Source organism: Molothrus ater, chromosome 2 (assembly GCF_012460135.2).
Source record: "Molothrus ater isolate BHLD 08-10-18 breed brown headed cowbird chromosome 2, BPBGC_Mater_1.1, whole genome shotgun sequence".
Lineage (NCBI taxonomy): Eukaryota > Metazoa > Chordata > Aves > Passeriformes > Icteridae > Molothrus > Molothrus ater.
This window is the reverse complement of record NC_050479.2, coordinates 26,430,106-26,456,214: the sequence shown is the minus strand read 5'-3', so window position 1 is coordinate 26,456,214 and position 26,109 is coordinate 26,430,106. Positions and strand designations below refer to the sequence as shown.

Genomic DNA, 26,109 nt, shown 5'->3' with positions numbered 1-26,109 from the left:
GTAAGGCCCCAAAACAAGTACCCAGAGAGAAATGCAACAACAGGGTGAGCATGTACAGTATTTCCTGCAAGCCTTCATCAGTCACCAACAAGCTGGAAACTCTGGGGATGAGATATTCATAGTTTCTGTGCACTTAGCAACCTTCAGGGAGTTTCTCTGGTGTGGGCTGTTCAAACAAATTCATCAGAGCAGCACCAGTTTACCAGAACGAAGGGATACAGACTTCCAAGGATGTCAGTCAACTAAATTACTATGTGTTATTTAGACTAATTTGCTTTAAAAGGAATCAAATAAAATTGTAAAATTATTGTACACAATAAATAAATTCTGTTGTATAAACAGAAAGGCAAGTAGACACTATTACTAGGACCTGCTCAAAAGCAGTTTTGTTTAATTTTAGCTTATTCCAAGGGATAGCACCATTAAATGTCTCCTCATGACTGTGAAAAATTTAGCATACAAAAGTTAATGTACCTGCTTGAACTGTACCATGACATCTTTTGACAGTTCCATGTCCTTGAACATGCCCTCCAGTTTGCTGGTAAAAGCAGCACCACATTCTGTCACACACAAAAAAAAACCCCAAAGATGCCACAATTACAAAGAAGCACAGAAGTTAAGTGATAAACATTTCACCTGAGACAGCTGAGCCACGTTTACCAGGTTACAGAGCACCCACAAATAAGTACTGTTACAGGATTTTGCTCCTCTGTAGGTACATTAAATAAACCAGTCTCATACCTAAGAAGTCAGCCTTATAGCTGTTGCTGAGCATAATGAAAGGTCTGATATATATATACACACTTTACATCCTCCCTTAATATTTTTAAGTTAAGAGCTGAACAGCTATTACTTAAAATTTGGCTTATCACTTCTTAAGAGCATGAAAAAATAGGGATTCCAAATTTGCATGCCAAAAAGTAATACAAATTTAACACATCTGAAGACACCTACCATGTTTAAGCTTTGACAACATGGACTTCTCAGCATCTACTGAAGCACTTTTTCCAACCAGCAGTCTTTTGGCTAAGTCTTTCTTATAAAAAGCCTCAAACACATCTTTCCCTGTAAAAAAATTGAAACAAAAAATAAAATGAAATTATACATTCTATCTGCATCACTGCCCTTCAGGTTTGTGACATAAGCCTTTCTCATGAAAAGCTGATTAGAAGAATATTCATTATGTAGCATTGAAGAAAAACATGTAGACAATTTGTTCTTTTTATATTTTAATAATTTTTAATCTATTTTGCAAAATGTTTACTTATTTCTTCTGTCCCAGGAACTTGAGCTGCCTTGTATTTCCTACTGGATCAGCTACAAAACAAATGAAATTACTCTGAGGTCCAGAAGAACATTTTCCCTCCACTGGTCTGATTTATTAAGAAAAAAAAAGGGGGGAAGGTTTTCTATATATTAAAGAATATATTTTAAAAGCCTGAGGGAAAGAAAATTTAACAGAAGTCTTCTCACATGGTTTGCCAATAGCCTTTTGAAATGAAAGAGTCATATAGATACCCACAAACTTTCACACCTTAAATCCAAACTTCTCCCATATGACAGTGCAAGGTGTTTCCCTTTTAAGAGGAAAAATTTTACTGTAACCCAAGGCACTACTTGTGCTGCCTACAGTAGCCCCCCATAATTCCTTGTGAACAGCTTCCAATTTGGGCATCTTATAATAGTCTTCTTCCTTCTCCATCCTGTCCTGATGAAATTTTATGAACCAGCTGCATCAAGATATTATCAAAAAGGCCAATACCTAGAAACTACTTACTAATTATCATCTGTTCTTGAAAGAGCTCTTATGTACCAGACAGCTCAAAATAAAATCCATGCTTTTAGCTCAATAATACAAAAACTATGAAGAGAAAAAGAGTTGGTGAAAGTTTCAGATTAACAAAAATTATTCTCTTAGGCTGACAAGCTGCCAGTACAACTGTTTTCATTCACCATCTCCATCTGACAAAATGCTGCAATTATGATTCAATTATGCAAATGATACTACTTTATGACTCAACTGCTTTCCCATCATATTGTACTTGTTTGGGATTTTTCTGAGGAGAGAACCCCACAGATCTCAGACAAACTAATACAGAATTAGGTAATTCTTGCTATTCCACCCCAGCCCAGGACACACATTCCACCTCCCCCAGAGCAGTGACAATGCATTTATATTGGATTAGACCACTGGTTTTTCTGATAGCCCATCTAGAAAAAAAAATCCTAACACATTCAAGGTTTTTGCTAAGACAGGGGGGATTTGCTAATTCATGAGAGAAATGCATTTCAAAGGCAGTGAAACTCAGCAATAACACTTTTTCCTGTCATTTTGAGCCCTCCTCTGTGTTCCTTCTCAGCTATCATGAGAAAAGAGAAGTCAAGGAGAGTTGCTGGGTTTTCATGCTTTGTACCTACAACATACATAAGTGGACAGCAAATTCTGTACGGTCATTAGAGGAGAAGTTGAGGTTACAGCTATGGTTAATTTATGTTAATCTTCCAGCAACACCTCTAACTCTTAGGTCTCCCCTCACAAGACTCTGAAAGGTCTGTAACTTGCTAATCTCCACAGAACTATTTGTCCTCCCCTGTATATTTATTGTGCTCCTTCAAGAGTAAGGCAACCTGAATTAAAGACAGAGTTGAGCAGAAAATCATGCAGAAAAAGATCTCTTGCATTCAGAGGAAAGCAGCCCTGCTAATAGCAAAGGGAACAGTTTTAATTGCATCAACAGTGAATTGCTATTGCTTACCATGAATGAATCTAAATATGATCATTATTTTGTCAAGGATTCTTTCCAGCTCTTCATCAGTTGCTTCTTTATTACCAGCTCTTAACTTGGAATCCACATATTTTGCTACAAATAAATAAAATTAAGTAACAGCTTAAAAAACAGATGTAAAATAACCAACTTAAGCATCTCCTGCTTGAAATACTACTATGTGTTAAGTACTAATATATGTTAAAACATAGGATAAGCACTACATTTTCTATTTTCCCTTTTCCCATCCCTGTGTTCAGTGGAATGACAGAGCCCTACTGTATTACTGGAATCCTACTATATATAATGGAAAAGTACTGCAAAAAGGAATAGTCCAAGGCAAAAAATGAATACAGTATAATAATTACTACATTAGAAATTCCCATATTTTGTGTCATACAACCACATTACTTGTTGAAAGACAATGTTTTGGAAGTGTACAATGTATATGAATGTATTTTATGAGAAACAGAAACAAACAACATAAAGAGGACTATACTTTTGTAGATCTTTACCATGTCCCTCATGCTCCTTGGTAGGAGCATATTAAAATTTTAACAGAAGCAATGCTTTCCAGTTAGTAGTTTCAGAATGCCAGAAATAAGGTTAAGCCTTGAATTTAGCTAAGTATTTATTAAGCCATGTTAGTATCCTTATACAACCTTATGTGTAAGAAGAAAACCTTTGTGGGAGCTGGGACACCATGATCCACAAATGACAACAGCCCATATAATGGCTTTAACCTGTATCACTATGTTGTGCAATCTGTCCTACATAAAGCTGATTTTAGAACGAAGACAGCAAAATCAGCCAAATAAAGGCAAAACAAAGTACAGAGGAAAAACAAACAACCAAGAAGCAGGATCCTCTCCTGGTGTAAAATGCCACAGCTCCAGTTTTTCAGCAGGCAAGACTGTCAGGATAGCTTTTGCCTGATCAGGGATAAGCTAAAAATATTTTTAAAGTATTTGTTATTATCTTTCCACTTAATAAGCACGAGTTCTCCTGTCAAGGTAGTGGGGTTTTTCCCCTCTATTAAAACTCCTTGCATCTGAAGGCTTTAAAATTGTTAACCCAACTTCAGCCTTCAAGACAGATGGATGGGGTGCACTTACTCCTTTCTGAGATATCCAGAACATCCACAGAACTCCTCTACTACCAGAGTTAAAGCCAGTTCCCCTTTACTTGTCACAGCTGCTCTCCCCCTGAGCAGTTCCTCCCGTGGCAGCCCAGTGCTGCAGCGAGCAGTTGTTAGCACCAGGCCCTGTGCAAGCAGCAGTGCAGGGACAGGAGGTGACACAAGCTCCAGCAGCCCCCTGGCAGCACACCCAGGCTCTCAGGGCTGTCCCCAAACCAGTCTCCTAAAGCAGAACGCAACTGCACCACTATTGCACTAGCACACTCAGCAGCATTACCATGCTTTCTATAGATTTTTGAAATATTTTACAGAAAAATATTTGTGTACCTATCAATTCTGCAGGCTTATTTGGTCTCTTGTTGATAAATGTTTCAAAGGACTCCTTCATCAAGTTTATAAATTTTTCATTTTTCTGAAAGCACACTTCTATGATATGGTCCACTTTATCCTTAAAATCTAGTAGCTCTTGCACCATATCCTTGTCTTTTTCAGGATTAACCACTATTGTTGTCCCAAAGTTCTGTAAAACAAACACTTTTGATAGTAAAATACTTTAGAGTGCTACCTATCTCCCCCAACAGACACATTTACCCTTATAAAAAGTATCATAGGAAAATTAATTTATTTACAGAACTACTTATGACTTCAAGTTTTTAAAAAATGAGATGCATTGAAATTCAAAATAAAAACTAGACACACATTGATGGATTTCAAACATTAGTGCTTGATTTAAAGATTATTTACATTTAAGACAAAAGTAAAAAAAATATACAGTAGACATGACTATGATGTGCAAGTTCACAGTGAGATACAGAACTATGATTCATGTAAAATAAATTAAATGGAAACTGCCTCAGAAATGTTAAGTATAAAGGAAAACTTTGCACTATTTTTATTAAACCCACTAGAGAGCTTAACTGATTAAACAGGTAGCAAAACTTTGAGGGCTGCTGCTGAGCCCTCAAAGATTTCTTTTTCATCAAGGGCTCTAAACCAAAATGGTCCTAGCTGACTTGCAGGGAAACAAAACTTTCTCAGGCACAAGAAGCAGCCACAGACCTGACTTTCTCTTCCTGCTCCTACATTTATTATCTCAGAGACAGAACACCATTTGTCTAATGGATATCTAAAATATCCTGTAAAGGAGGATTTTCACCTACTGGACAATTAACATTTGCTTAGTAACACTGATCAGTGCCCTCGACTGAACAATCAGTTTTCCAAGGTGAGAAAGAGGGCACAGCACAAGCAAAAGCAAAACAGTAATCAATGAGTATATTTTGGCCAACTGAAGTGTTAGCCAACAACAGTAGAAGAGATGGGGGAAGTTCCTCTCCAGCCTCAGAATTTCCACTGCATTGTCTAATTAGCTACTGTCATCTTTCATGGAGATGTTCCTCAAGTACCATTTCAGAGTAAAGCTGAACACAGGCTCCCAAGGTACTTAGAACCAACATGTGTATCACAGAATCACAGAACAGTTTGGGCTGGAAGAGACCTCTGGTGCTCAGCTAGTCCATCAGATCTTCCACTTGTCACAATTTCCCCTGCATTAACACAACATTGCAGCATCTCACAGTCTCTACCAGGCATATTCATAAATTGCAAGGCTTTCCCCCCCATTCTGAAACAGCAAACCTAGATGCAAAAAGCCAAATGGCACCTCTGAATTCACAAAAGGGTGACTGCAATGGAACACAGAGCCTTACCACAGTAAATTGGCTCACAAGATAAACATTAGAAGTTCTGGAAGGCTCTCTTCACTGTCACACAATGTTTGGAAGGAGATTTACTGACACAGAAAAGGCTTTCTAGGTTTTTGAGTAGGTACACAACCAACTTAAAGCTGTAAGAAGTCTGACTCTGTGAAACACATGGTATGATAATCCAATTTAACAGCTGTTATGAGATTCCTTTCCTTATTCCTTTTCCCATCTTGAACTCCTACTTCTTTCCTTGGACCAGCAAATAGACTTTTCTGTGAGTCTCCTTAGCTCACTAAACCTGGGATTAAACTGACCTTGCCCAGGTATTGTGATAAAACAGATCACAGGAGAGCCTGTGTAGTGGCAGGCAGCACTAGGATTAAGTGATGAGCATGGTCTGGGAGAAAGGAAGAAGGAGGATCCTCCTCAGCCACAGCACCACCATTCAACTGGGCAACACCCTAAGGAATAAACTCCTCCTCAGTCCTGGGGCAGAGGGTAACCATGTTCCATTACCATGAGCTGCAGCACTGGTGGATCATGCTGAGCTCCAGACATAGGTATGCAGAAAATGCACCTCTGGAATGAAATGATATTGTGCACTTAATCCTGAGGGTTGATGAACACATAGGCAATTCAGGGGAGAGCCCTGACATAAGGAATTATCAATTCCAGGGAGAAAAATTGTCAGTGACACTTTCCTGCCTTCATCTTGCAAGAGCACTAGAGTGCAAGCTCTCTGGGGCAGCATACTCTATGGATATTATGCCTAACAAACAAACCCAAACCATCTAAATAGGACTGATGGATTATTTTCAATAGGAGCATTCCCTTCCCAACAGCTTTAAAACCCATCAGCATTGTTGTAGGCTGGTTACAAGTAGCACTGCCTAAGCTGCAGCAGAATAACAGGTTTTGCAGGTATGTAAACACTTGAGTGTATTTGCAGCAAAACAACACATAGTACAGTCCAGTATAGTCTAAACACATGTGCACGTGGTTTTATTTAAAGCAATGCAACCAAAAACATCCTGTATAATGTTCAAACCTATAAGGAAAGCAATTTCCAAGTAGAAATTTAAAACCAAAGTAGGTGTTGCTGTTTCTTATCATGTGATTGTTACTGAGGCAGAAGCATTAACATCCCTCCCCATATTTACTTAAAACAGAAGTTTGGTGATACACCTATATATTATTCTTGACTTTAACAGAAGCAATTTGTAACAGCATAAATTTTTACATTAGTAATAGATCTTTGACATACCTTGATGTATTCACTCCAATGCTGCAAAAGGATCTGCTGCCCACCTTTTACCCGGCTGAACAGCTGGTATGTCTGGGTCAAATCTGATATTCTATTTTCATCAAGCAGGCTATCAAGCCCTAAAAAAAATTCAATTAGAAAAAAAGGTAATTTGAATACAGTTACATAAATACAATTAGAAATATATTAGAGAATATATCTATTAGAGAATATACTATTATTTCAACTGAAATACTTTCCAACAAGGTGGTGATTGTGAGCCTTTTGCAGAATGGTTATGAAGAGACCTTGACTTCAAGGGTATAGTTTCACCAAGAACCACTAAAGAAAACAGGAAGCTGAATGAAATAAACTGCCCTAAAATTAAAGTAATGATAAATACTTCACACGATTTTTTCCTGTGGAGCAGGGTGAGCCATGTTTTTAGATTAAGAATGTGCTGGGAACAATCTACACTCCTACCAATGGAATAACACAAGATTAAGATTACAAATTCCTTTCAAAGCAACTTTTGCTTTGTTGATTCACCCGACATGAGAGTAAGCTTTGGGCTAACAAATGGAGAAGTGAAGCCTAAAGAATGTAACAAGCAAGTAACTTCATACACATTTTTTCCATTTGAGAGTATGGCAAATGTAGTTCCAGTGTAATCAGAAGTACTTTGGTGTCAGTTACAGAGGCTTTAGTAATACCAGAGCATAGCATCAAAGATTTATGACATTTTTTTAAAAAACAAAAAGCTTGATTTTACACAGGTTGGCAATTCTCAACATCAGTGTAGCTGACACTGTACAACTGCCCTACTTCACCAAATATATTTTGTAACACTAATTTTTAAATTATATTAAAAACTGATTTGCAAATCACTACCAAATTATTCCATGTTCTGCTATATTCTTCAGCTTAAAAATACTTTCACTGTACATACCTGTACAGTGTTCATACGTGTTCAGAAAGGCAAGCAGTGTTCAAGAACAATGCCAGGTAAACTTCTGTCTGCTGTTTTGAGATTTCCTAAACTTCTGAGATATCAGAAGAATAGACATACTTTAAATGTAAGACAACAGACTACACAGTCCCGAACACAGAGTTTTAGTGCTCTCTTTTCATTGAACATGGAATTAAAATCCTGGAAATGAAAGAATCACAGAAAGGCTTGGATTGGAAGATCTTGTTCCAATCCCCAGCTGTTGGCAGGTTCACCTTCCACCAGACCAGGTTGGCTCCCATCTCCTTCCAACCTGGCCTTGAACACTTCCAGGGATGGGGCATCCACAGCTTCTCTGGGCAACATATTCCAGTGACTCACCAGCCTCATAGTAGAGAAATTCTTCCTAACATCTCATCTCAGATCTCTCATCTTTTAGTTAAAACCATTCCCCCTTGACCTATCGCCATCTGCCCCCTCTTTTTTATAAGCCCTCTTTAAGCACTGGAAGGTCACTGTGAGGTCTCCTGGGAGCCTTCTCTTTTCCATGCTAAATAACCCCAGCTCTCTTAATCAAGAAAAGCCCATCCCATTACCTCCTATTCAGTTAAAGACACCTCCTATTCAGTTAAAGAACACTATCTGCTTTATTATAATCTAGATAACAAAATACAGCCTTCCCTCTTCCTCTAACGTGAGCTGTGTAACTGAAAAAAATATTTAGTCACACATTTGACAAACAAAAAGGATATGCAGCAAAGTCCTCTGATAAAAGGTTTCACAGAGCTTCTAGAAAGCACTGCTATAGCCTTGGGAAAATTATTATTTACTCACAAAAAAACCCCCCACCACTAGATCTGACCCCAAATATCTAGTCATCAGCAGTTATACTAATGTAAGGGAAAAAAGGTTTCTTATACAGCCCCTGTATTTTTAAGGTTTTTACTCCTGTATCAAACTGACTACTTCACATTCCTTGACTTAATGTAGAAAACCTACAAAAGGCAGCATCTTCTTCTACTTGAACAGAATACTAAGATGTCATAAGCAAATTAAAATGTGTCCTAGATCAAACAAATACAGAAAACTAAGCAAGTCCAGTGATGACAGAAGCTTTTTTACTATTTTTTCCAGTGGAGACATAGAATGCAAAACCTGATCCAACAATCCTGGAGTCCTGAAGCACAGTAATCAGAGAGCTCAAAAAATGTAAAAGTCTCTCCATATTTGTATGGATGGCTCATACACATTGTAAATCAAGAAAAAGTTCAGTTTAAAACAAGACCACATACTTCCTGCTGAAGCCACTTGATAAACAAGCATATCATTGGAAAAGTTACTTAATCATACTTGAATTAAAGAGCAAGCCAAATTAACACATATCAGCAAAATGTAATTATTTTTACCTTCTGCTTATAAGAATAGCTAAGATGAAGTGACCGAGCTTATTTCTATAAATGTATTGAAAACAGTGAAACAAGCCATTCCCAGGGTAGTTGAGATAAAACTGAGCATAATTCATCTTTAAAAGGGACAAAGGAAGACATAGAAAGGGTACATATAACATGAAAGTGCTAAACATGGATGTGAGGGAGCTTGAGATACCAGACTACCAGGGACATCTGTTTTGCAACATAAAAGAAAACACAGATGTAAGGACAATTTGCTAGAAGATCTAAAACCTAAAATACAGCTACCACAAGCAAAAGAAAAAATAATTTCAAGTATTCAAAAATCAGGGAATACTGAACAGACCCAGAAATTCAGTGAAAAAAGGAGAGATTAAAATTTAAGAGGAACAAGGAATTGGCAATTTGAAAACACTAATGTATGAATACAGACCTCCTTAGAAGGCTGCAGTTCTTATCTGAAATTGTCAGACAAAAGGTAAGGGACAGACAAAGGCATATGAAAGCTCATTGCCTCAAATGCTGCCAGTTCCAGTAATTCATGATTCTTAAACTACACAATCACCAGAATATGTGAAACTATTGCACTTGAGCTGTGTGATTATCACATAAAAGAAGCTACAACAGTAACTGCAGCTCTCATTTAGAGTTTATATAATTCTAGAAAGAAGCAGTTCCAAAGGTTTAATTCCTAAGCCCACTGCTGCAAGTTAAAGGAGATTTAGAGGCTTAGCAGCCTTTACAAATATGGAATTAGATTTCAGACATTTCTTTCCAAATATACCATTTACTTGTCACAGTGAAGGTAACAATCACAGGATGGGCTTTCTGTGTCTGTGGAAGTTGTGCCCATGACTAATATACCTCCTAAAGTAAAAGCTATAGAATTTACAGCTATTGCAGAGTGTGAGACTCCATTGCTAATCAAAGATTACAATTATTAAAAAAAATACCTTTTTGCAAAATAGCTGATAAGTGTTCTCCTAGAAGCTGCTTCTCCACACAAGCAATCAGTGGTTTCCTGAATTATACAAGAAAAAAATATTAGATGCATTACAGTATAAAGAGTTGCCTTCTGTCACAGTGTATTTGTGCATAACTTACATTATAATGCAAAAAACCCAACAATTTTATACTTAGAGGTTACAAATTAAGACAAAAACCATCACATGATATAAGACAACAATAAACTGTGTATGTAATTTTAAAATAAAAATAAATTGATAAAATTAAATTCCTTACACAGCAGAAGTGAGAAGCTTACATTGCAAAAGTCAATATAAAAGTGTAACTGGAAAAAAAGTCACTGAGTTCTGGAAACAAACATCCCAAAAACCTCCAAGGGTTTGAACTTCAAACCAAAATAATACACACTACTTATGTTAAAAATTCAGCTAATTGTAAAATTTTCAGCTAATTTTGTTATGTATGCACACAAGCATAAATTGAGCAAGTGGCACAAGACACAAATTTGCAAAAACTTTTAAATTTCTCCTTTAATATGCCCTACTTTTTACCTTTATACATGCATTTTAGACAGGACTGAAAAATAATGGGAAGTTTTCCCTTACATCTTTCATCATCTAGAAGATAAAATAAATGTCTGAAGTGCAAAGGCACTTCATTAATTAATTCCAATGTTTAAACTTCTACCCTGCTTACAATGGAACAACATAAGACCAACCATTTCTTTATAAGTATTACAAAACTGGTTCTCAGAACCTTAATTGGGATTTCCTGGAAGAGAGGTGCTCAGCTTGGACTGATGGCAGCCTTCCCTGTAGGAGGATACACTTTTGCTAAAAGGGTACCTTTGCTAACACACCCTCTTTCCTGAAACAGCCACCAGTGACATGCCTGACCTCCCACACAACACACCATTCATTTGGAAAGGGTCAGAGAAGGAAGCAGGGATGACCAAAAGATGCAGCAGCAGCTACAAGAGACACAACTGCAATGTCTAGACTTAGGGAGACCATTAACAGGCAGGAAAGGGGTGAAGGGAACTGACAGATCACTTATTTTCAACACATGAACTGGGGTCATCAGCAATGATACTGGCTACCAGACTTACAAGGAGGCTCTTCATCACCTGTGGAACACTTTGCCAAAGCCTGGCACAGACAGAAAAGCTGATGTGAATCCCTATCAGAGACTGCAACTATTTCTGAGATACAAAGACACAAACCCCAGCAGGTTCAGAAAAGAGACTGAGCTGAAAATGGGCAGATTCCAGGAGAGTGTCAGGGCATCACATACACTTCCTCTATTTGTTCCCTTCAGTGGTCATAAGTGAACATGAAATGCTGTTTAAACAGACCCTTGTTTTTAACACAAATGGCCATTTTTCCATATCTCCTGCCATTTCCAACTACTGCTATCCGCAGCTGCTGGCTGTTTCCAACAGGGTTGTGTGAAATACCATCCCCTGCCCTGCAAGACCTATTCTGAGTAGAGGAGAAGGGACAATTTGTCTGCTTGAGGCCAAGAGGCAAAGCACTACATCCCAGCAAGCAAACAAAATGAGTATTTATCTTGGCTAAGGAAGGAGCCAGAAAGTACCTTCTGGATGACCTCAAAGCCATGTACCCTGGTCATCTAGGACTGACAAGGGTACACACAGAGTAGCATGTACTGCTGGGCTGAAAGAATCCCCCCGTGGGCTGCAGCAACACACTTGTGTTGTCCCAGGTGTTGTCTGAAGTATTTGGTGTGGTGTTTCACATGATGCTTTTGTCCTAAAAGTTTCATTTCCATCTCAAGATCAAGCCAGTTGCAACTAAATAGCATCCTTTTTGCTGTTTTCAGGCACACATAGAGAAACAATATGATCCAGGAGCACTCAAGTGCTTTAATTTTAACAACTGCTGTTTCTTAATGCAAGGGAAGAAAATTAGTGTGAACCCTACTAAAAGTAGGTTTCTAAGCCTTTAAGGGTGAGATTCAATGCAAGTACTTGATGTCTACCTAGACTGAAAATGTAATGGTATCAATCTATTTTTAACCTAAACAGTAAATAAATAAATATATTTGCTATAACTTTATAAACAGAAAGCTCCACATATTTCAATATGAGTGATTTCACCAGAAAAAGCTAGTCACCCTGCAATCAGCATTTACAGGAAGATCCAAGTTCAAATATGTTCCATGACACACACCACACATGTGTATATCTATACATCCATATAAAATGTCTGAAGAAGATAATAAAAGATAATTTTTATTCAGTTATCCTTTCAGACATCAAATGACATGCCAATAAATCCTCCAGAAGACTAAAAACCAATAAATTTAATGTCACATTCTTAAATAAAGAAAAAAAGCAACCACTTGCTACAGACAAATTCTATATGGATTTATGTAGTGTCAGTTCCTGCAGGAATGTGTTAATTTAACAAAATACAAACTGTTACTTAAAACCCAAGTGAAAAAAGGATAAGCTACCTCACACAGTGCATTGGCAGCAGTTGATGCACTGTTAAGCTCACACCTTGGACTGTTTACAAATGATACTCATGACCTTCTGCCCTTCTGGGTTTTTTGTTTGGGTTTTTGTTTGTTTGTGGTTTTGCTTTTTTTTCTAATGAGTCTTTCCTTCCCTCAAGAGATTTGTGGTTAAAGATGTTATCAGTACATGAACGGCTAAAATCAGCTGCTGTTTTGATAATGGAAATTTGAGCTCTTATACAAATTTTTTAAATGCACTATACAGAATGAATATTTCTGAACATATGTCTTCTTTCTTACTGAAAATACACTTTTATTTTAAAGAAGCAACTTTTGATAAAACCAAAGTCTTTAAAAAACAAGCTATTTCACAAGTACTCTCAACAAGATAATATCTGTAAGATAACGAAGACATTATCTCAGTGTCTCTACAACCATAGATAATCATACTGATTTATGAACAATGCTTGACTTACAGTAAAAAAAATAAAATTTGTACTCACTGTGTGCTGTGATCTAAATATGTTATAACTCTGTCTGCTTCTTCTTCCAAACGTTTATTAACATGGTGAAGATATTCTGGGACCTAACAAGACAAGAGAATGACCAGTTCAACTACAGAGGTATGAAAGGCAGCTAATCTCGTTCCATGACAATTAAATTACATTTTTAAAGAAGTACATTAATTGGAAAGGACTATTCCACCAGAACGTTGTTATGTACTACATAATCTGTATTTTTATTAATCAATGTTACTTCATATTAAAGGTACTATAGTTGATAATGTGACTTTAGCTACAAAAATGTCACTGTGTTACTACACAATTGTATCTATCAAATTCCAGTACAACCCGGGGTCTGCTCTCCCTGTTGATTCAATGCCATGCTCCATACCAACATACTGTGTTTTGAATACCTGTGTGCCAGTAAATTTCACTGGACATTAATACACCATGGCACTACCAAAGTTCTTATGTAATCCCAGAGTTGATAAAGTTAACATAAAAGCCATCATCTACCACATGCACCTACCTCTCTTTCCTGCATTAATCTTTGGCCTTCTGCAGCATATAAACAATTTGTCTCTTCCAGAAACCTCTGTTCAAATGATTCCTTGTAAACCTGGTTCAAGAAATCAATGTAGTTACTCACATTAAGCTCACAGTAACAGTATCATATTTTGTTTGTCAGGTGTAAGAGGGCAAGTAAAATTTTAAAGATGTACACAGATGTGGGAAATGTCAATGTAACACTACATTAACAAATCTTTTGTTTGCTCACTGGTTTTAAAAAGACTGAGATCAGAACTGACTTTCCAGAGCAGCAACAATTTGTTTCAGTCATCAGTACTTAAACAGTCTAAATTAACAGGCTTCTGTTTAAGGTACACAGCCCAACACCAGTACCCAACATCACAGCACAGCAATGGCATTCAATTCACCCAAGATCTAAACTTCCACTCATTTCTGTAGCAAAAAACTCCTTCCAACTAGCACAAACCAGGTAATTGTCATCAGTAAAATATTAATATGCTCAGTAACACATCTTCAGATCTGCTAAGCTTCTCTCAGTGGCCCAGGAAAAATGAATTGTATCAAATAAGGTGAACTTTTTCTACAGGGAACAAATAAGGTGTGCAAAAAAGGCACCAATAACAATCATAGACATTAAAAAAAAATCTCTGCATAATGACTAAGAGTTTACTATAGAAAGGAAATAAGCCAGAAAGAACAACTACATAAAGAAAAAGTTATAACAGTCTGAGGAACTATGGATTCATACGTAAACAGAGGGACAGTGGAAAGAAAAAAGGGAAAATTCCTTAAGTGTGGTGGAAGAATAGAAGAAAATATTTTTTCCAAAACACGTAACAGAGCTGTAAAATTCATTACATTCTGATCACTTTTTGTCTCTTAAGGACTCCTAGTTGAAGGCTCTCTGCCAATGCAGAGAGGTTGGATCTTTAAGGCCCCTTCCAACCCAAACCATTCTATCACTTTCAAAAACCTAATTTTTTTTTTCAATGGCTTCTCTCTCAAACAGACTCATTTTTCTGGGATGAGAGAGGGAGCTACAGATTAAAGTCAAGAGGATTAACATGAAAGGCAGAAACCCAGGAAAGCCTAACCAGAAAGGGCTTTTTTATGTAGTCTGCCTCTTCAAACTCCTTCAAACCTTCAGCCAGTTTTGTAATGCTGTATTGCCACTCTGAAATGGAGCAACAGAGCAGGTTTTAGGAATGAAGGATACCTCTAAAGTTTCACTGCAGATCACACAAGGCTGCAATGTTAACTCAAGGACAACCTATGTGGAAGCCAGAAGCACAGCATTTGTCACTCTCCTTGGTTACTCACTATCTCTGCTCATGGAAAGTTCCAGTAAGTTGCAGCTTGACATGATCTATCTGAAAACCTTGGCCTTAATATGGCATCCCATTCTATCCTCAGCATTTCTAAGAAGTTGCCAGCAGAGTGATGTTTTTGTGATATAGACCCAAGATCTGGACTCCAAAAAGTGACACCTTTTTACAGTGGCAGAGAGGAATTTTTCTGTTCCTACATTTATCTGGCATTAGGATAAGACAATGAGTGATTAAGACAGACAAAATACTGCAAATCTTTTAAGATCTGAGGCCATTACCTCTGCTAAGGAAAACAGGCCAAGAGGTCTCTTTTAAAAACAGTACAAGATTGCACATAGGGTAAAAAAGGCAATCCTACCAATGTAATGGCCAGATTTTACACACGTTTACTAGGTGAACAGGATAATTTTTGTACAAAACATGACTCAGCAATCCACACTGTGTTTCTAAACCAAGCTGTTACTAGTGAATTTGGCTGTACTCACCTGCAGATCTGAGAGCATGCTCAACAAACTCCGCAGCAAGCTCCTGTCCACAGCTTCACCGATTCGTTCTCGCTCGATCAGCAGGAGAATTCCATCAATAGTCTTGGTTTGAACTTGCTTGTCACTAATGATATGGTTTCTAAATAGCTCTAGCCCCATATCCCTATGTGAATATTGAAAATTAGTCACACTGTTGAGTCTTTTGAAAAATCAGACATACGTTTAAAATAGATACAGTGTATATTATATATTATACAGAAAAAAATAGATTAATGGTATGTGTACTCTTTTTGACACTGTCCTAAACTGCAACAAGAATTATCCTAAAAATACCAGATCACATGCTACCACAGGCATACACTTCAGCAGACAACTGTTACCAGCCTGTCCAACTTCCACATAATAGACTAAGTTTCTCTGCTCATTAGAAAAAAAACAAACAAACTGATCATATACCTTAATATAAAATTCCCTGGATCAGACATTCTATGTGTAATTCGTGGGTTTTGTTCAAAGCATGGATTCTTTGTATCTTTAGGATCTTACCACCTCTATCAGATTCTTGTTTCATTCTAAGATGATGAGGAATGGTGCCTTTATGCCATGAAGCAGCCAATTGTTAAATATTGAAAACTGAGCAATCCTAGATAGAACTTGTTACCTCTGACTTCTTCACATGCATCAGGATTTCAATAAAAGGAATTTTCCCAGTGGGAGAAAAATAAGACAAAGTATGAACAGACCTCATCAATAATGTTTAGCAAAAAGAAGCCCAACACAAAGAGTTGGAGGAAAACTGCTGAAGCTGGAACAAAGGATGTCCACTGGACAAGCAAGAGGCTGGAGAAAGATGCCAGGCTCTTCAGACAGCTTGAGGAACTCACAAGAGCACAGCAGCCAGCCAGGCAGGGACAAGAGATGCTCTTACTTCAGTGCTTTATCTACTTTTTTTTTTTTTTGTGGGGAGGGCACTTCAGATAAAGTAGTAACAATACCAGAAATTTTTGGCAAAGCCTGGGTTTGTTTGCTTGGGCAATGATGCAAAATGCCCCTCAGAGGGGATACTTTAAAGCAGAATGCCCAAAGATGTGACCATGGTGAGCTGAAAGTACAAAAGCATCATCAAGTGACCAGAGATGGAAAGATAATCTGCACCCTGTCCCTGTATCTGACTGACTTAAAAAAAACAGAGCAAGAAGCTGAATGTTGAATTTTGTCAAAGCCAGGAGCACCTGTAATGCTGGGCCAGTGCTAAGGTGGGAAGCAGCAGTCAAGGGGAGGTTCCTACAGACTCAGCCTCACCAGGCTCTGACAACAACAGCTACACATAAACCTTGACTTTGAAGCCCATGTTCACAGACCTTCCTCTTTTACCCACCCTTGATAGTGAGTATTCCTGGGGAAGGAGGACATGACACACACATATGCTGACACATGCATCTCTATAAACTGACACAAAATTTTAGAGATCTATTATATAGATCAAATATCATGTGAAAAATTTATTTTCAATCTTTGCAAATATAATAGCACATCAACACTCTCAAGATTATAGGAATACTTACATGGATACCTACCATATAGAAGGAAGCACTGAATTCTGAAGCACATATGTACGATCCAAAAATAAGAAAATGCTTCTGATCATGATCTGAAATATATAAAGAAAGTATTTTTCTCTTCACCTCCATGTGGTATTTTAAATTATAAAACAACTTCTGAAAAACTACATCACAGACACACACCTCATTTACTGATGTACGTATTTTAAACTTTTATGGTGACTTGTACAGACACAGGTATGCAATCTATTGAATTTAATACTATTACTTGGTGGTATTCCCAAGTACATGCAAGACAGGTTTCAAATTCATAACTATTAACTAAATAGCTTTATTAGCTTGTTAGGAGTTTTATACCACTGATATACAAAACTATTCAAACAGTACCTCCAATACAGTCAGTAAACACCCTGAAATAGCATGCTGCCATGCTTCTTGCTTTAAAATTAAAAAAAACAAAACAACAAATAAAGGTTTAAACTAAGACAGTAATAAGCTGTGCAACAGATCTTTTCATAGTAAAAGTTAACTGCCAAATTCATAAGAAAAATACAGATACATTAAATGCAACAGTCAAAAGAAGGTATAAAAATATATTATCTTTTTTTTTAAATAAAGAAGTGGGAGGAGGAGGTGGTTTTGTAGCTTACTAGACTTTTACATTTAAAATCCATTTTTACCTTTGCTCATAAGAAGGCTGTCCAACTCCCCCCCAGTTTAGCATTAGTGTAACTCCGGATGTCAGGAACTCCTCCCAGGCCAGAGAGAGATTTCTATTCCCAGCTGTCCACCTACTCCTTTCCTAAAAGATTTCATTGCCCCTGAAGCAATTCTCAGGCTGATATAGCTACTGGCCAAGCATATTAAAGTAAAACCGCAGTAAAGCTGGGTTTTTTTTCTTAAATAGCACAAGTGCTAACCCAGCACATGGGCAAGAGCCACTTGCTACAGGTTGTTGCTTTAAGGAAGGAAAAAAAGAATGCTTAGAAGTAATTAAATCAGTGTTCATAGCAAAAGCCCTTTCATGAAAACACAGGTTCACACTACTACATTTTCAAGGCAATATCTTCAACTCTTTTCATCAGACTGCTGAATTCAAATAGTTTCCCTAACTAACAGCTTCCATCTTTAATTCAGATAAAAATCATATACCTCTGCCCAAACCTCACAGGAAAGGAAAGAACAGTGGATTCGAGGAATGAAAATAGAAATTTAACCATATGGGGCATCAGCAGCCAAAGCTAAGTGAGTGACAATGCAATAAAAACTCATTGTAAAATGTTAGTTTGGAATTATAATAATGAGTTCTTAAAGGCACAGTTTTCATAGAGTGTGTTTCAGAGAGGACCTTTTCTGTAACATAAATCATTGTGGAGGTAGAAGACAAAAAAAAGGCAGATAGAAAGCAAGTTTCCTTTCTGTTTCTTAGCTCTATAGTCAGGATAATAATCTCTGCTTTGAAAAAAAAATTTACAAGTTAACCAGTTCTTCAAGCTATTTAAAAGCAAAGACTCCCCAAATTACTTAAAATTATGAACAGCAAACAACTTCAGCACTCCTTGGTTAGTTTTTCTTCCACCCAAAGGAAAAATGGTGTCAATATATTTGAGTGATGTTCAATCCTTAAATGAACCTATCAAAGTCAGCGTTAACAGAACCTACATTTCAACAACAGAAGTTCCCTCAGCCAGCAAAGGGGAAAGTGAAAAGCAATGCTAAAACTTGGAGGAGGAGATGCAGTGCAGTCCCAAGCTAAAATTATGACAAACTAATTTTAGCCAGATTTCACACCTCAAGGATAGATACTCTGAACAAACATTCAACTTACCATTTGTCTGCAATGATCTTGCCAGCATTTATTTATCTTCTTTAAAAATAAAAGACTATCCAGAGAATCTGTACAGCATCCATTAAGGAAAACTAGTTTGCCAGTATCTTTAGAGGTCATATTCTGGAGATGATCTTTGCCAGCCATTAGGCAAAGCTGCTCCATGGATATTCCAATGCTACTGTGCCTGCCAGGGATAAACCATTAAATGCAGAGCTGCCCAGCACAGTGGCTGGCAGCTCTCCAAAAGGCCTCCCTGTGTTTTCAAGGAATAACACTCCCAGCTCTTCAGTAATACCATCTAGTGGCTGCACTGTGCAACCTTAATATAGATTTAAACAAGACATCCCACCAGCGTCAGACAAGTGTTTGTCACCAACTGAGGTGAGAGGGATGGAGAGGTTATTTTGTTTATTTAATGAGTTCACACTGAGCACAACAGGAGTGACCCTAATCTCTTAAAAGCAGTTACAGTTCTAAATAATCCTCAACAAATCCAAATACCACTCTTTTCATATACATCTCCAGGTCACCCTAAGTAATCTACAGAGTCTTCTTCATTACACAACAGATCCAACTGTTATTTACAAATAAAACAGTTCTCATGTATCTCACAAGTAAATCTAAATGGGGCTTTACCTTCCCCTCCCACACATAATCATCATTTCCAACTCATTCTGGCCAAATCTGATTAATCTTAAGGATCTTATGTCCTTGGGATACAAAGCGGCACACCTGGAAAATATTAAATTTTCAACTCTCCAATCCACCATCACCCTGTCAAGAGGGCAAGGTGAAAGCAAAGTTTGAAAGCACTAGTTCTAAAATGTTTTCTTCATAACATCATCTGAAGTCTGAAAAAAGCAGGAATGCAAAAAATAGTTGTACACTGCTTTAAAGAAGACTATAAGATTTGGTTCTCAAAGACCAGGTATGTTAAAGACTACTGCACTAATGTGCTAGGTAGAAGCCAGATGTCATAAATGGGACTCAAAAAAAAAAAAACCACCAAAAAAATCAAAAACCAAATCACCAACAAAATCCAAAACCACGCAGCCTGAAATAATGTTGGTGCTATGTACCATTAAAAACCCCAAATTATTCTGAGTGTAGGCACCTACCTGGGGAATGCAGTGAACCAAGAAATGGAGTCACAATTCAAAGCACATTTAAAGCATTCACCTGGAAAGGAGGATCGTTCTGGGTCCTGGCCCCTTGGTTTTTTCTACTTTATCCTATCATCATCTGCTAAAAAATCCATAGAGAGCTGGAAAACAATGCCAGCAGCCACAGTGCTGTAGTATCTGTTCAACATGGCACTCTCCATCCATCACCTGCTGGCTAAGGCATTTTCCAGGAATCGGGGGACACCAAGGTGGACACAGACTATTCATCTGCTGCTCCAGCAGTGCAAGCCCGTGGCTATTACACAGAAGATACCTATGATATAAAGCACCTTCTCAGCACGTAAAGCCTGACTGGCTTCAGGAGACAGGGCTGGCTACAGCCAGGTCTACAGGCTACAGAAGATCTACCTACAGGCACTTCTGTGACCCATTCAGCCAGAAGAAAAGTCCAGCAATGTAACTTCAGTAAACCATGGGGAAATTTACCATAAAACTTCTTCTGTGCATCCCAAGATAGCCAAATAACCTCTTGAACTTAGAGCTCTCTTCCAAGAACCTCCCAAGGTACACATAAGATATGTGAAGGCTTGTTGAATGCCTCTGTAATACATCACTATTGACTAGTAGTTATTTTTGGTGAAACAGGAACACTATGTTTGAAATTTTTTTACTGTTGTTGATAATCACTGTGATTTTTTTTAAGCTACTGCTGCCATAAGCATCACTACTCACCTGCCACAGAAATTCATACCTGCTGAGAAATCTCATAGTGCTATTGACATTTTCTAGATTTAGTGTAAAATTTACATCCCAATTCAAATGATAAATAAATTTTTACTAGGATGCTACACATCAATAAACAAAAATTATTCACCCAGATGATTAAAGTTGCCTATGACTGATTTAAAAGCATGTAAGCAAAGAATCTCTTTAACACACTGACAATTTCTGGTGCATTTTTTGCAAAGTCTTGTTTTAAAAAATGATTTAAACTAACCATTCTAACCACTTCTGTGCATGACAAAAGGATATTCTCTAAACTGAAGGATTTGTGCTTTCACATGTTCTTCACAGACTTGTCGCAGCTGTTTGTACAGTGTAGCAGAGACTTTGTGGGAACAAAGATTTTCAACAGCCTAAAAACCAAAAAAGGATTTTGAATGAGACAAAAAACCAACTTAAATTTTTGTGTCTATGTAATTAAGGCTTACAAAGGAAAAAAAAACTTCAGCGTTACGTGTTCAAGCTGTGCACAAAAACAAATCATCAAAACAAAGTTATGTAGAAAAATTAAGACTTCCTGATTTCGGTCCCCTCTTATTCTGCTAGATTTTGTGTCACAAACAAGATCCACCATCACAATTTGGGTCATATTTCAGGTGTGCTGTTAAACACTACCAGAATTCTGCCTCCTTCAGTACTGCTCAGCAGTAGAACTCCTCCAGAAGGTCCATTTTGCATCCTTCAGATGCACACAAGTGCTTTTTTGGGGCAGGAACACAACCATAGCAAATATTTTAATTTCTTTATAACTTTAAGTTAGACATTTCAACCAGTCTGTCTAAATGGTAAATGAGTATAGCTCCTTTCCTGTCTTTTTATCCACTTATTTCTTCCCAAGTATTTCCACTGATTCACACACTCATGCTAAGGTACATAAACTGAGAGGAAAAAAATAAGAAATAACAAAAGCCCCAAAACCAACCCCACATTAACCATTACATAAGGACTTGAACTTATTCACTGGGAGCTCATAGGATTTAGTTGAGTATTTATCCTTAGTTAACTAAGGATGCCAATTCTGCTCAAAACCAAATGTTCTGGTGGTCACTACATTAATATCAACTGCTGTTATATTATGAGGCAATATTGCACAGAACACTGCCAAGGATTTAAAGCACTATGTCACTTGGACAACTAAAATGTTTTCCTCTGCTCCAGAGGATTCTAACCTACCTAATCTGTTTTTCTTTAAATGCATATAAAAATGGCCTCCACAACTTTGATACAACATTAAAGCATGCAAACAAACAAAATTATAACACAGTGCCTATGTTTTTCATCTGGTCTTAAGGTACATAAAATGATAACTTTCAACAAACAGTATTCAGACAATCACTTTGCAGATAATGTTATAGCCACTCCTATCCATCCATCCAACTATAAGTCTAGTCAGGACTCTCATATTTGCTCTACTGTCTTTTCTTTGCTACTACACTGTCCTGTTCTATGTCCTCCAGAAGGGCAGTACTGCCCCAATTCAGGTTATTTAGGACCTTGCTGCAAAGGTAATTTTCTTTTTCCATTATTTTTATCACTCATTCCTCATTCAGCAATTCTTTGTACTGCCCCACTTTCTCTATCCCATCAAGTATAAGCTACTGCTATCAAAATCTGTGCAATCTACCACCAATCCCAGACATCATTTCTATTTTAGTCACAAAAAACTGGCTGCCACCCTTCCATTGCTCACTGACTACATTTCTGCCAAGCACCCTCATGCCTGATCCCATGCTGCCTCTAATGTCTGGAAAGGAGTATCCTTCAGGCTTCCCACTCAGCCTCATCATTGTTCTTCAGTTTCTTCTCAGCCACTGTGCCAAATTAAATAAATAAATCAGAAGGTTCAACTGTAGGCTGGTGCACCAGCCCACTGAGTGCACTGAACTCTAGCAGGCCTCTCACTTCCTCCCATAATGTCAGATAAAAACTCAAAAAAAAAACCACCACAAAGCCCTGATAGTAAGAACTGATAGACCCAGAGATATTTTCCCCTGTGGATGACTCAATGCTCACCAACAGGCAGTTAAAATGATCTGTAAATACAGATCAGGTTTCCAAGGGATGCTGAACCTCATCTTTTATTCCTCTGGCAGGACAGTAAATACCTGTCCCTGCACAGGCACACTGAGCACCACCACCCACTGTGCAGAAATCTTCCTGATTTGCTGCCTTAAGGATTATTCAATCAGCCTTGCACAGTTTTTACAAATAAACAGGCAAAGAGAAAAAGCAAGAAGTACAGTTCTCCCTTCACAGTGTATCTGAAAACGCTCCTCTTCTGCCAAAACTCAAGCATGTACCCTAGTGATTTCATAGCCATATTACTATAATCTCATTTCTGAGCCTCTGAAAACAAGTTAGGTAACACTCAAAGCATCTGTGGGCTGGTTTTTATTTTTTGGGGTTTTTTTGTTAAACATGAAAAAGCAGGGTTTTTCAAATGCTGAATTTAAAACAATAAAATGCATTATGTCATTCAAACTGTGCAAATCTGCAAGTATTAATAGATATATATATCACAGTCAAGCTTTCAATTTAAAGGAAATAATTATTTTAAGTCAATATACATTTACATAATCAGCCATTTTAGACCCATATATTACATCCCCTAACTAAAGAGTTAAGTATAGTCAGTTCTGAAATCCATCCTGATCTTCTTGAACAGGGACCTAGTATGGACTACTGGCCTTCTCCCCTCTCACAGTCTCCCCTTTGCACCTCAACTAAACATTTAGAAAATCTGAGGTGTGCATAATAATGTTTGCAGTCCTGGTCTGGCAAGGACATCAATCTGCAGATCAAACACCTGCACCCACAGAAAACTCATAACTAACTTACATTATGCAGCACAATTTAGCACATCAGTAATCTTTTATAGAATGATCGCTCTAAAAAGCTGCAACTTCAGCTAAATACCTCAAAGCACATACATCTGAAATAACATAGAACTAAACCACATATAATTGGAGAAAGTAGAGAAATGGCTCAGGAGTCCACCTCTCTTTTACTCTCCCTAGCCTCTGCTCCATTAGTCCAGGTGTTCCAGAAGTGCTTTTTTACCACTTGAACAGAAAAACTAAGATCTTGATTGTTATGAAAATGTAACAGCAATCTGAAATGTGGATAAACTGATAATTTGTGGCCTACTCAATCAAGATTCCTTTTTAATTCCCCAAAAGGTATAGAAGTATAATATTATAATGTAATAATAGCAAATACTTCAATATTACAATTTACAAGAGACCATAGCATGTACAAAAATCATCATAAAATATATAACTTCATAACCCTGTTAGAGTAAACATCCTGTTTTCAGCATGTTGAGTGGGCAGAGTACTGAAGATACTAAGACTTAGATCTCAGCCCTGCCCAGGAATAGCTTTCTGCACCTTCCAACAGAAAATGCTTTTTCATGGGCCCAGATCATGGTAGGTGTCCAAGGAACTGATAAACAAAAACTAACTAGAGACAGAGTACGCAGCAAAGTATTCAATCAGCTTTTAAGAAATCAGAATACATTATGTTGAATGCATGCCAAAGCAGTTTACTTGCAAAAAACGAAACAAAAACCTGACGTAGCTTACCTGGTAGAGCTCTTCAAGGTTGTATTTAATAGAAATGCTACTCTGTATTGCTCCCACCGCTTCATGAAGTTTCTGCCAGGTGTCCTGAGTATAATTATCTGGTAATTTGGGTCTTTCTGTGAAGTAAGACACAGGTAGTTTGAAAACGGCCACCCAAGGGGAGCCTAGAGCAGCAATGTCTCTCTTCCTGCTGCTCCATCAGGTTGTGCCAAGCCCCTGCGCTCTTGGCCACGTAACTCTGGCACTCTCAGAGGGGTCACTAATTCCACCCGAGCCTTTGCACGACGCGCTTCACCCCCGGCTGCCGTGTTTGACGCCCGTGTTACTTTTAGCGAGGCAACCACCCTCGCCTGGCTTTAATCAGCGCTGACACTAAGGTGGCTTTCTGCCCGCTCCCTACGGCCGCTGCCCCCGCGCCGTACGGAGCCCCACGCGTGTCCCCGGGAGCCCTTACACGGGCACGGTGCCGGCGGCGTTATCAGCCCGGCAGTGTTATCAGCGCCGCGGCAGCCGCCCCTCGCCGATAGGGCGGCGGGGCCCGGCCGGGGCCGCAGTAAACAAAGCTCGGGCCGAGCGCACCTGCCAGGACAGAGGGCCCGGCCTGCCCCGTACCTACCTCTGAAGTTCTTGATCACGAGTTTCTTGGAGGAGGCAGTCGCGCCTCCGCCTCCTCCTCCCCCTGCCGTAGAGCGGGTGGCGGTCAGCGAGGCGGGCTTGGTCAGCCCGTTCGTGTGTCCCACCAACGCCGACAAGTGCGACTTCTTCTGCGGCTCGTCCGCCATCTCCGCCCGGGGCGCCGTGTCCGGCCAGGGCAACGCGCTGGGCTGGGCCGGGCCGGGGCCGGCTGGTCCCCGCCTCCGCTCCCCTCCTCCTCCGCCGCCGCCGCCACCACCCAGCCGCCCTCCCCCACTGCCCGCGGGCGGCTGCCAAGTGCCGCCGGGGGGAGGCACCGATAGCCGCCCGCCGTCTCCGCCCGCCCCGGCGGCCCGCTCGGTGCGGCTCCGGCTTCGAGCCCGTTCCCGAGCCCGGGCGGCCCGCGGCGCTCGGGCAGCGCCAGCCCCGCTCACAAGATGGCTCCCGGGCCGGGGCAGCCGCCCCTCGGTGTGCCCCGCTTGCCCTGGCTCTGCTTGTTGGTACCCGCCGAAGGGTAGCCGGAACGAAGGCCAAGCAGCAGCCGCCCTTGCCGCCCACAGAAGCCACCAGCCCGAGAGGCCGCCCGCGCCCTGCTCACCGGCACCTGCCAAACTCAACCGAGCCCAGTGGGCACGAACATGGAGCGTATCCTTGTCTCACACATTTCCCTGGCGGCAGCGCCTTTACGAGTCAACCCACTCGGGATTTTAATGCTCAATTCAACTTTTCCCACCCAAGTTCACCGCGACCCCTCGCCAGCGCTCCCCGTGGGCAGCGGAGCTAGCGAGGAGAGAGGGGAGGCGAGCCTCCATAGCTCTCCCGGGGAAGTAACCGGCGCGTCCCGCCACTGGGCTCCTGCCACACGGAGGGCACTGCCCGCCTGCTGTCCAAGTCCAGGGTAAGGTGGCAGCACGGGTGACAGCCACACCATTCACACCACACCGCCACCCCTAAACGCGCGGCGCGCGCCAGCGCACGAGGTTTACTTCTGACGCGCGCCCTCTGGCCCGCCCACCGCTCACTCCCATTGGCTGTCTGAGTGAAGCCACGCCCCGGGCCCGCGGTGGGCGGGGCAGCGGCCGCTGGGG

General features: G+C 39.5%; 1 protein-coding gene across 2 annotated transcripts in view; it reads right to left on the bottom strand.

The window, feature by feature from the left end:
• CUL4A (cullin 4A) overlaps nt 1–25,184 on the bottom strand; it is a 34,265-nt gene extending 9,081 nt beyond the window's left edge. The window contains exons 1-14 of one of the 2 annotated variants that reach the window (XM_036391101.2): nt 25,005–25,184; nt 24,389–24,504; nt 21,054–21,157; nt 18,895–18,964; nt 17,082–17,155; nt 15,505–15,667; nt 13,690–13,779; nt 13,161–13,243; nt 10,164–10,231; nt 6,874–6,992; nt 4,231–4,423; nt 2,757–2,861; nt 955–1,065; nt 475–560 (exon numbers count right to left, since the gene is read on the bottom strand). In XM_036391101.2, the coding sequence (XP_036246994.1) occupies nt 475–560; nt 955–1,065; nt 2,757–2,861; nt 4,231–4,423; nt 6,874–6,992; nt 10,164–10,231; nt 13,161–13,243; nt 13,690–13,779; nt 15,505–15,667; nt 17,082–17,155; nt 18,895–18,964; nt 21,054–21,157; nt 24,389–24,504; nt 25,005–25,170 (1,548 nt within the window). In that variant the 5' untranslated portion in view covers nt 25,171–25,184. Of the gene's footprint in view, nt 1–474; nt 561–954; nt 1,066–2,756; nt 2,862–4,230; nt 4,424–6,873; nt 6,993–10,163; nt 10,232–13,160; nt 13,244–13,689; nt 13,780–15,504; nt 15,668–17,081; nt 17,156–18,894; nt 18,965–21,053; nt 21,158–24,388; nt 24,505–25,004 lie in introns of those variants that run through there. The other variant, XM_054514110.1, reaches the window with a different exon arrangement.
• Nucleotides 25,185–26,109: the final 925 nt, after the last annotated feature.